Source organism: Pseudomyrmex gracilis, unplaced genomic scaffold, assembly GCF_002006095.1.
Source record: "Pseudomyrmex gracilis isolate BER0280 unplaced genomic scaffold, ASM200609v1 scaffold_153, whole genome shotgun sequence".
NCBI lineage: Eukaryota > Metazoa > Arthropoda > Insecta > Hymenoptera > Formicidae > Pseudomyrmex > Pseudomyrmex gracilis.
Genome location: NW_018020737.1, coordinates 255,910 through 268,093, shown reverse-complemented (window position 1 = coordinate 268,093; position 12,184 = coordinate 255,910). Strand labels below are relative to the sequence as shown.

The 12,184-nt window shown below is 32.8% G+C and overlaps 2 protein-coding genes across 4 annotated transcripts in view; both read right to left on the bottom strand.

Moving 5' to 3' along the window:
• Window positions 1-4,010: 4,010 nt before the first annotated feature.
• LOC109857252 (protein takeout) lies at window positions 4,011-9,032 on the bottom strand. The gene is made up of 4 exons (XM_020433400.1): window positions 8,693-9,032; window positions 6,613-6,900; window positions 5,022-5,171; window positions 4,011-4,612 (listed from the first exon to the last, which is right to left on the bottom strand). Exons 1-4 carry the CDS (start codon window positions 8,862-8,864, stop codon window positions 4,461-4,463), a joined length of 762 nt encoding a protein of 253 aa, XP_020288989.1. The 5' UTR covers window positions 8,865-9,032; the 3' UTR covers window positions 4,011-4,460.
• Window positions 9,033-11,607: 2,575 nt separating this feature from the next.
• Window positions 11,608-12,184, bottom strand: part of LOC109857254 (circadian clock-controlled protein) — a 4,722-nt gene continuing 4,145 nt past the window's right edge. For all 3 annotated transcript variants that reach the window (XM_020433402.1, XM_020433404.1, XM_020433405.1), the window contains one exon: window positions 11,608-11,939. In XM_020433402.1, coding sequence (XP_020288991.1) covers window positions 11,626-11,939 — 314 coding nt within the window. In that variant the 3' untranslated portion in view covers window positions 11,608-11,625. The remainder of the gene's footprint in view (window positions 11,940-12,184) is intronic.

Sequence of the window (12,184 nt, the reverse complement as noted above, 5' to 3'; positions counted from 1 at the left end):
AATCGAGATGGCGTCACGCCGATCGTAACTCTTTCGTTCGGTCAAGTAGCATTAAAGATTTGTTCTTGATGATTTAAAAAAAAAAATTACAGTCGATACAAGTTCGGCAGTCACGTGCAATTGGCATGACCGTGATTTCCGGTTTCTCCGGTGAGACGATAATTTCACAGCGCAAAACTCCTTGTACCGCCTAGCTGTTCAGTAAAATAAATCCGGATGCGAGTCCCCAGCATCAGAGTCACAAAATCACCGGTATTACGATACCACTTTGACTACTCGTGAACGTAACGCCGACATAAAAGTATATTTACGTCGGAGACTTCGACCTCGCGCACGCAACTCGAGATCGAAAAGTACGAGTCGATTTCCTTCAGAAATGCAAATGCAGTAAGTAAATTTTATGTATTTTTTTTTATAAACACAATGTGTTTCGTAGAATATTAATAGTATTTATCTAATATTTTAAAGTTAAAATAAAGTTCGCGCTATATTTGTTCGCAAGTTGTTTAACAAAAACATTGTTTTTTTTTATTACTGATTAATTATACATATATTGACGTATAGCAAAGAAAAAAGAACGTAATTTACGAACTTTGACTGGACGTGTATAAATAATTACAATACGAAAAAATTTTATAATTTTGTTTTAATATGTGTGGAAAATTAATTTCGTCGCAAATAAGTTCAAAGCATAAATCTATGCAAAAGAAAAAAAAATATAATTAAAATGTTTAACAAAGTCATAAACAACAGTATTAAAAACGGAATTATTAGCTTTAATTATACAGGATGATAATTAAGTACACCGAAAGAGATTTTAAAAGATGATTTCTCGTGTCTATTTCAAATCGAAAACTTTATATAGCCATATGTTCGAAACGGCTTCAAAGAATGTCAAAGTTGAAGGAAAAATAATTGTTTGTTAAAATTAGATACATTGTTTTAATAATAAAAATAACTTCTGATGTTTTGCTCGTTAATTTGGCTTGTTTTATTGTGATTTATTTATTTATTGTAGATATTACAAGCTTCGTTTTTATTAAATTGTGATTTTGCAATATTATTATTATTGTTTGAAGGAAAAATTTTGTCTTTTTGATACATTTTGGAAACCACTCGGGTTATTTTGATAAAACTTTGTGTGAATGTTTGAAGGACATGAAGAGACTCATCTTTTCGAACATTATTGTTTTACTCAATGAAGAACGAATCAAATAAGAGAATATCATTTGTTTATAAAAAAAAACTAAATCATTTCGGACGTATGAAGTTTTTGTATTAAACTAGTGTTAAGAATCATCTTTTCTAAAATCTTTTATAATAACTACTTAATTACTTTTATAATACTTAACTGCCATCTTGTAATCACTGTCCTTCTGGTCAGACTCGCACAATTTTTTTTTACTTAAACTTGATTTCGAGGATCAAAAATATCATACCGGTTTTGTAATTATATATGTATAAAAATGTAATTTTTCTCTCTGTGCGTGTGTATAAAATTAACATTGTACGTAAAACAAATTTTATTTTATTTTTAATTTTTATCTTCAGAATATAAAAGCTAATAAAAATGAATATAAAAAAAAGGAGAGAGAGAGAGAGAGAGAAAGGAGAGAGAGAGAGAGAGAGAGAGAGAGAGAGAGAGAGATACGCATGATTTGACCATAAAGTTGAAGCAAGATGTCTCACGCTATTGTATATATTTTATATATTATATATTGTATATATTGTATATATTGTATATATATTATTTCTTCATGCAGCTACTGATCTTCTTGTTTCCCATCCTATTGCTGATCAGCGAAGATAAAAATATGCACGAATATTTATCTGTTTCTTCTAAAATAATTTTTAAAAAATAAATTCACGTGTAAAAATTTACACGCAAAGTATAATATAAAAAAATATACATGTATGTATACATATATATTTTTATTATGCAACAAACATCCAGCGTAAGACTCTTATAAGACACTTTTCGAAACTTCGCATAGTTTATAACTAAAAGAGCCTAAAACTCATTATTATTAATTATTTTTTTAAGAGAGAAAATATAAAAATGACAGAAATTATTTTTTTATTTCATATTAAAAAGTTTAATATCATATTCGTAAGAGTGCACATTCAACGTTGAAAAAGAAATTAAGTTTTTTACAATTGAAGATGCGATATTCTGTCTCTTTAATAATATTGCGTAACAAAAACAAACGCAACTTGAGAACACTTACATATCATTTTTCAACGAGTCTTTAGCTCAACTCTTTGTTGAAAATAAAACAAACTCGGAATTATATTTCTAACAATGCTTAACACACAGAATGAGTTCATTGCGTTAATCTATCGTCGTGAAGAACCATCTTTCAATTTTTTATCGGTGACTCTTTGGAAAAAAAAACTTCCAATTTGCGTGGCGATTATTGTTATATACGCATTTAAGATATAAAGTACACGTTACAATTAGGCCAAATAATAAGTAAATACCTAAGTACAATGACGCTTACGTATCTTCGCATTGATTTATCGGTCACTTAACGCCAAGATGATTTATGACGAACAAACAGTCGAACAATTACAACGGCAACAGGGACCCTGTGATTTTAAATCGCTTATCGTTAGTGACAAAACGCGGAAAGTGTGACCGCGCGATTGTTTTTTTTTTTTTTTTTTTTCCGGCACATCGAATCGCTCGACATCCGCGTGTTGTTTTTCTTGCTTGTTCAAACAAAACGTTTGACATCGCGTGCAATTTGAAAAATGATACGCAAGTCACGTGATAAATACTTTTGTGTTTGAAAACAAATTTTATTTTTCCCATTGATCCTGTCATTCCGCGAGACTCTTCACAAGTCACATTTATCACTTATCATTTGTCGTGCGACAATCACACACGTACGGAATTCAAACAGCGCAAAATAAAAAAACGGGAAAACTATGAATCACACGCGCTGTGTATGCATTCCCGATCAGTACATCTTCTTTTGCGCGCGAATTACAGTGATTCCTTCGTGGAATAACAGCGCCAGCAGGAGAATGAGTGAAAATTCTGTAAACGATTATTTACGCGAACACGTAATCTAATTACCGAGCATTGAAATGCTTCGTCAAAATAATTTCAAAAAAACGTTTTGATATAATGTTTACAAATTTATTTAACGAACCGCAACTTGGTGGAAGTAAAACGAAACACTCAAACACAATTTATAGAGACTTTATTCCCATAAATCATCGAGATTTTCTTTCAAGATTTCAATTTGAGATAATGATAAAGATAAAGAACAGATTTACCATGTAATTGCATTTTTGTAAAAAAAAAAAAAATACTTATCTTAGTTAAATAAAACTTAATTATCTTAATTATCCGTGACAGATATATGTACAAAACAATTGTACGCGTGGTCATTTACATCTATTAATTACAAATCTACTTTAATGAACTTTAACACATGCTCTAACACACATCTGGTAGAAATCACTTGTGTACATTGTAAAAGGAATTTTAAAAACATTACACGTGCTATTTTACAAAAACACTGCAGAATGATTAATTGTTAGTTTCGAGTCGTCCAGTATTGTTGGCATAAAGCAAGCATGAGATTAAGAATAAATTATTACAAAACATCGAAAGTGAGTAATAACGTAGTTTCTTTTTAAATTATTGATACTTTCGAGTAATGATAATGATAGTTATTGATACTTTAATGCGTTGATTCTTTAAAGTGTTCCTTTAAAATTCCTCAAAATACTTTTGTATTTTTCCTTTCACGCAAATATTTGTAATTATATATATATATATAGCAAATATTTGTAATTATATATATATATATATTTGTAATTATATATATATAGCTAATATTTATATAATTACAGCTAAATTATACAAAGAAAAGACAAATTATTTGTATTTTTCCTTTCACGCAAATATTTGTAATTATATATATATATATATATATATTTGTAATTATATATATATATAGCTAATATTTATATAATTACAGCTAAATTATACAAAGAAAAGACAAATTATTTCTAAGTCTATTGTTCAACAAAAGTTTTACAAAATCAAACGACAAAAATATTCCAAATATCACGGCGGCTTGATTTAAATTACCCTTTTAGATAGACTTTTATTTAAATACCCTGTGTGTATCGTGGCGCGTATCTGTCGTTGTTGGGAGTGATTGACTTCGGGCGATCCGCGTGCAAAAGTTGCGCGCAAAACTTTTTCATGATCTTTTTTTACGTTTTGGAAACTACCGGCCAAAGACAAACGATCTTACGTTTTTGTTCTCGAGATAGTATTTATCCGTCGCCTGGTTTTTCCCTGTAATCGATATCGTCACTGTATCGCGAGAAGAGACTTCTGCGAAAACGTGCTTCAAGCTTCGCGGTTCAAAAGTTCACAATGATGACGCCAGTGACGATTGTCGCTTTCAGCAAAACTTATACGGCCGATCATCACTTTAATCCACGATCCAGGCGTCGTACGGTACTTGAGCAAACAGCTTTTCCACGAAATTCGACATCACCTGCACAAGCTTCCTCCTCAGATCTGGTTTCATCTCCTTCAGCAACTCCTGTGCGTTGGTGTTAATGAAGAGATTCAACGCCGCCACTGCGGGAACAAACATTAATATCACAGTACGTATATATATTTGACATTCGAACAATTGTCAATTGTTCTCAAGTTAATTAACTAAATCAACAGTTTGTCAAAGGCTGTGAACAATTAAATAATAAATAATCAAAGTTGGAGAATATTAAATAGAGTAATAAAATGTTTCTTTTTTCGCGTTTATTAACTTTGCGCGTGAATTTTTTCACGAGCGGATTAACAATGCAGATTTCTTGAAAAAAGTGTCGTTAAAAATAACTTGTGAAGTTGCAAGATAAATATTTAATTTTTTACACGCGAGAGATCCGCACAAAAAACACACGACTGCGATAAAAAGAAACAATAAAGTGGGATAGTAAAGGAAAAATGTACAAGATTATATACAAATTTTACATAACTTGAAACTTACATATTATACTGTTGCTGTCGCGCACGTTTTCAACTCCCATTTTGATATTCCGCACGCTGAAGTCCATCTTCAGTTGCTGCAATCTAAGGTAACGACGACCTTCGACCAAAAACGGCTTAGCTCTGATGAAGACTTTGGCCTTAACACCATCTGCGAAAAAGATTTTAGATGAAATCTTTAGACGAGCAGTACCGTGTTCAAAAGAAGAAAAAAAAAACCGCAACAAATTTGCATAAATTACGAAGAACGTGCACAACTGTGATGTGCTTCACTTTAACAATGTGCCGTCGACGCGAAAACGTTTGCGCAAGAACTTTCTCTCTATGAAACGTATATATAAAACTTAATTATTTTTTCTTTCTCTAATATTTTTTTTTAATTAAATCGACACACGGTTTACACAAACGTTTTGCGTTAAGCAATGCAAATTAAATGTTCATCACATTTAAGTAATAATTTATAATTATTCATAAGCTATACTTTTAATTTGTAATTATCCATAATCCTAATTTATAATTATTTTTTAATCAATTTGATGTGTATTAAGCTCTAACAATTTAAAAAATTTTCCAATGGAAATAAATGGCTCTTAGAAGCAAACACCGACATGTGAAGGTGCAAAAAATTTTTTTATCTTTGTTATTAAATGTATAACGTTTTCGACCTCTAGGTTTAGGTCATTTTCAATACAATAAAAGTGCTGATTAATTAAAACGCGAGTGTCGACGGATTACAAGATGATGTTCTAGAGTGGCCGCAAGTAAGAACTAACGACTGAATATAACAAAGATTAAAAAATTTTTTGCACCTACACATCGGTGTTTGCTTCTAAGAGCCATTTATTTCCATTGGAAAATTTTTAATTATTTTTAATTTATATGTCACAAAGAAAAACTGTTGCATGCTAATTGCCTATAGAAAGGCGCAAGTATCATGCAGCGACTATCAGAAAGAATCTTTCGATGTTCACAAAGCAGATGTGTAAATCGTATTGCCATTCGCAAGGAGTTTGATGAAATGATACGTAAGTGATTAGCACGGCAGAGATTCTCATATGAAAGTGTCTCTCATTCACAAATAACAAAAACTTGAAAATATTTTTCACATAGGAATTCAAAGGAATTTAAATGCACTCGTTTTAATTTGTTTAAAACAAAAACTTGTTATTATTGTCTTGAAGTTCTAAAAGTTCTTTTTAACCGAACCAATCTTGTTTATTTTTTTTTAAATAGATTTTATTTGTTATTGCGTAGAAATATTTAATATTTAAAATGACATCTCTGCATTTTAGTTTGAAACAACAAATTGATTGCAAATTTACATTGCATAAGTAGTGAAAGTTCCTGCATTCACGACATACTTTTGCACCTATGGCACTTTACTTGACCGATAAAATTTACGTCCGGAACAAAGCGTACTTTTTTTCTCTCTAATGGCGTATTTTTTTTTCTAATTAAACAATATTTTTTTTTAACAAGATGTTGTAGCAATTTTTGTATAAGCAGATAACTACATAACTGCGTTACGCGCACGCAATATTATGCTGCGAAATAACATAATTAATTAATGTGCATTGTTCCAGGCCTCTTACCGTATTCCCCCCAGTAATCTCCGGCTCCGCTTGCCTGAACCAAAATCAAAGTTCCGCTGGATCTGTATCTTGCGCCCGCTCTAATTTTTGGTATGCTAAAGGCCAGTTGTAGTTGCACCTCATCCTCGCTCAATCTCGTTCTGAGACCAGTTATTCGCAGAGTGGAGACACCTCTCGCGGTAATATTCCGGAATTGGCCTCTGTACGCATCCGGACCGTCTCCGAGTGTGATGTGCAACTCGTCCAGAATAATTGGTTCTACTTCAGTGTAACCCAGTTGCGGTAAACCTGCAGTTGCAACGTAGTACATAGTTGGAACGTATAGCAATATTATCTCGCCGCAAAATAAACACGCTACTTTCTCGGCGCGATAAACTGATACATATGATTTTAAAGAATTTTGCTATACATTTTTTTTTTCTATTATTTTTCTCAATTAATGCGATTCCAGTTGTCAATAACTAGAACAAGTTAACTATTATTAGAATATTGCAATTACTACATAATTTGACAGAGTAATAATTTTGATGTGTTTAACGCTTCAACAATTTAAAATATATTTAACTGAACAATGGCTCTTAGAAGCAGACACAGATGTAGAGGTGCAAATTTTGACTTTGTTTATTATAAAAGTAAAAGGAGAACGTTTTCGATCTGTGGTTTATTTGACAGAGTAGATTGCGAAAATTTAATAAAATTTAATAATTATTTGACAAGTGCCTTTATAACTCATTAAAATAAAATGAAAATAAGGATAAAATTAAATAAAAAAAAAATGCGTTTGAAGAACGAGTTATATTGTACACTTCTGAAGCACTACACATCGTACAAAGTAAGTCGAATGTAGGACACTGGGTGATCAGTCGAATACACCGTTAAGTAACCTGCTTCTTTCTCTAAAAAATCACGTGATTATATAGAACTGATTGGAGCTTCAAACTTTCGACTTTCAGTTTATTTACAAACTTCAGTTTATTTATACAAAGTTTGTGTACATATCTTTTATTGCGCCAAACTAAAAAATACTACACACAATTAACGCAAAGTAGTTTTTTTTTTTAAACAGTTGTTCAAGAAAGATGAATTTCAGTCGGACTTCGCACTAGTTACGTTCCATTTACGAAAAAGATATGTGACATGTACTAATGCAAGTGATATATATTAGGTCTAATATATACCTAACCGGTACCGGAAAGTTCTGTCCGTTTTTGGAATAAAACAAAATACAAATTTTTCTTACCGTCAATAAACTTTATTAAATAATATAATTGCCATTATTGTTAATGATTTCTTGCCAGCGTGAGGGCAATTTGTATTTTTGAAAAATTAAGAAAAATTTGTATTTTGTTTTATTTCAAAAACGAACAGAACTTTCCGGTAGATCTAATATATATATATATATATATATATATATATTACAAGGTTTACTAACATTCCCGGATAATATAAAAATTAGCAAACGAGAATGCGCAAGCGTTACCTCGGCAAGCCGCAAATTCCAATCGTCTACCTACGTTCACTTGACGCAGCAAGGAAAACGTTTAACTTTATATTTTTGAGGTCTCTTACGTGCTGTACAAATGATCAATTATAACAACCGTTCGTAATTTATTGAAGAACGCTACGACACTCAGTCGAGATTCATCCTGCATCTTTAATATGTATTAACAAATGTTGTAATTTATACGAGATCGAGTCGAATCTTTTTGGAAACTTCATGTTTCGGAGACAAATATTGTAAACATAGCGACATACACCGGTGCGAATATTATTTTGTACAATTCTAACAAAACATAACAAGATAACAAAAAAAGTTCTTGTTATTCAAAGGGATAAAACTTAGGTTTCAATCTGGTAACAAAAACTCTCTTTAAGAGTAAAAAACTTGTAATATTTTTCACACAAGATTTGATATTTGATGCTTACGCGGTGTGTTAACGTTCGAAGATGTTTCTCAGGCTTGAACCGCGTGTCATTTTTACACCGACGTGAAGATTTCTGTTCGCTACATCGGAGTTTCAAGAAACAATTTGTTTCTTGACGACGAGCGAGGACATGTAATAATTTTTCCAGACCTCACCTTGACGAAAATGGTTGACGAGTACATTGGCCGTTCTGGCCAGACAGGCTTCCAGCTTCGGATCGCGCTTGGAGCACGGCTCCAGGAATTCCAGACCCATGTATCTGCCGATGGCCTGGGCGCCGATCAGCAACGAGCACACGCAACACAATAGTAACACGGCACTCGTCATTTTTGTTTTTTTTTTGTCCGGGAAAGATACTTCTTGCAGATCGAACTTATCCCGTATCTACAGACTACCAAATCGATCGAGTATCCCGACGAAGAGTGATCGGCCGGGAGTACCGCGTCGGACCTTATAGGCTACCTTGACATTGCCCCCCCGCTATACTCCCCGTTATATCCCGAAGAACGAAGCGCTAGACGAGAATCGAGTCTTCACCGAGTGCATCATCAGCTTTATAATTCTTAGCTTCTATATAATATGCACGTGTGGTAAAATATAAAGTGATTGAAAACACTAAACATATAATATAAGATACGCTCGTTAATATAACAATAAAATATGACAAAATAACAAGGTCTGTTTCGAGCTAATAGAAGATCTTTAAATTTTTTATTAATAGACAGTGATATCAAATAAAATATGGAATGATATCGAATAACAAATTACATGATTGAAAACAAATTCTCCCAATATTGCAAAACGTTTCTTTAAAAATATTAAATTTTTATACATTACTGTTTAGGTTTTTATGAAATTAAAGTTATTGAAATAAAGGGAGACTGAACAAGAATATAAAACAAATTTTTATTCTTAAAGAGACTTGACAATTTTGATTTTACACTGCGTGTAGATGTAAATTTAAAAAAAAAAAGCAAATTTAGTAACAGATTTGAAATATCCTGTCTAATTTACATTTTCAAGAGAACCTTAAAAAATATCTTAAATAATAAAAAATATCTCTTACAAATATCTAATCTTACTATCTGCTGTACATACAACCACTTGATCTCTATCAGTCGATCCTTATTAATTAAGATTAATATATAAGATATTAATTAATTAATATATATAAGATATTAATTAATTAGATCCCTATTAATTCTGTCATCGATTCAATAATTCTAATAAACTTTGAGTGACTGCGTACGCGTACGATTTGTATGTTAATAAATATTTGAATTCACTGTACGTTTTGTTTTAATTCTTAGAATCGACGTAGACAAAGACGTGACGTCAAAACTCATTTTGACGAGAAGTCTCGCAACTTTCTTTTTAACAAGAACCTAATTTCACTTGTTTGTAAATTACTTCTGTGTAGCAAATTATTCGTATTAAAAGAAATAGCAATTCGGCTGATGGAAATATTGCCAAAGACCCGAAGAACAGAACGATCGAGTTTAATGTAGTTTTATCGCTCGCTTTCTCGATAATTGCAAACGTTTGTTTATAACTTTCCTCTGTCTTCACGGTAACATCAAAATAGCGCATCGCGCTTAACGATATAATGGGAATGACGCTTAAAGAGTAGTTTTCTCCGCGTCTCCGGATAATTAGCGGTTCTTAATAATCGTGCAATTTGAGCTCACGTATTGCGTGCATCACAATCCTCGAATTGCAATCTATTTACGCAACTGAAATGGCTGATTAAATTGCGCAATTTAAAGCCGCATAAAACAAAAATTCTTCTTCGTTTGAATTTAAAAAAGCGTGGCCGGACAATAAAAAATTGCATCGAAACATTTAGTTCGCGACACCGATAAGTTGAAACAATGAAAACTGGTCAACGCCCGTATATGCGTAAGAAAGCGCTTAACGAACGTCAGAGCGAACGTCACAGACGTTCCAGGAATTAAACGAGGTAATATTAAAACACCGTTAATCGTCTCGGTCACGTTTGCTTTTGTGCAACCGAAGCTCGCTAAAGATTGTCACCTCGGTCGCGACTTCCTGCGCTTGTTTTCGAAAACGTGAGCGAGAAATGAAATCGAAAGGAGATGCGGGATCGCATCCCGCGCGAATCGCGAACAAAACTGCGACTGTATATGCGATACAATCGCGAAGATACAAAGTAGCATAAAGAAGTTCACGCGGACTTCTTTATGCGCTGCCGCGCATACACGCTTCCGCATTCCTCTTCGTCGAACGACCGGCATTCTTCTCGATCGACTCTTTCTCACAAGCACAAACCTGTGCGTATATATATATATATATATCGGAACACAAAATCTACACACAAACATACACAACAAACATGATGCACAATGAAGAGTAACGCTAGAAATAAATTGTTCTCTAATTAACTACTATTACAACTTTTTTCTACTAATTATAATGTTATCGCGTAATTTATCAACAGTCATGTGTAATTTTCTAAGACGCAATGTCAATGACCTTCCACTTCGGAGTGTTGTGACACTCGTAAAGTCCAGTTCCGATGGAACGCACGGTCGAAGACCGTCGCTTCTCTTCACGAAGAGACGTCGGGTACATAAAAAAAACTCTCTCATCGTTACTTAACTCTCGTCAAGCTATATACATGACAGTTCGCATAATACAGAAGACGTATAGATAATAATCAGGTATGTTTAATGTGCCCGATGATTCATTAGCGAAACTATTTGAAGCAACCAACGACACAAAGAGGAATCGAATTACATTCGGTGAAATGTGAAACGGAAACAAAATATTAATTAAGTAAAAATCATAAGAAAAGAGTATATTTATATAAAGTGTGTTGTACAAGTAAATATATCTTATGTTTACATATATGACAGTTTTTATACATATGATTAATGAGCAATAAAACCGATTACGATTAAGCGTAATAGTGACAAGAACATCGTGGAATCGCGGGAAATTCTCATATCTCGATATGCTCCTCTCCCGCTTTCCCACGTGTCGACGCAATGCTGCAACACTGGCAAGTATCGTTTGTTTGTTTGTCGATAGAACGAGAAGGAGATTACGCTTTTTTTTTTTTTTTATTTTAATTCCACTCCCGAGTCGAATTCGACGACAGTTTTGGTTTGAAAATCTGTTCGAACGGAAAATTTCGGAAACCGGTGTCGAAAATTTCCGTGAAAGCATTGGACACGAGTTCGTTGATTAAAGGTCTCATTATTACAAAACCAGGCTGCCATGCGCTGTTAATTATCCGATCGAGAAAATCCTCCACAAACTTCTTGCCGAATACAAGATTTGTGATGTGAAGCTGCATGTCCTTCATGCTTTCCACGTCTATATAAACCTTCAACTTCTGTCCCGGTAGTTTGGTTATGGTGGTCGTTTGCATCAAATTGTCTGCAAGAAGCACAAATTAAATCGCATCTGTACACAAGCAGATGTTAAGAAACAATATAGTAAATCTTGTCCCGTGAAAGTGTGAAAATTCATGTCTTTTATATCGCGCTTAGAAATAAATTAATATTTCTCAAGTATATATATCTCAGCAAACCTCTCTCTCTCTCTCTCTCTCTCTCTCATTACTTATATTTAATGATGTTTGATACAAAATATATATAAAATATATATAAAAATTATATATA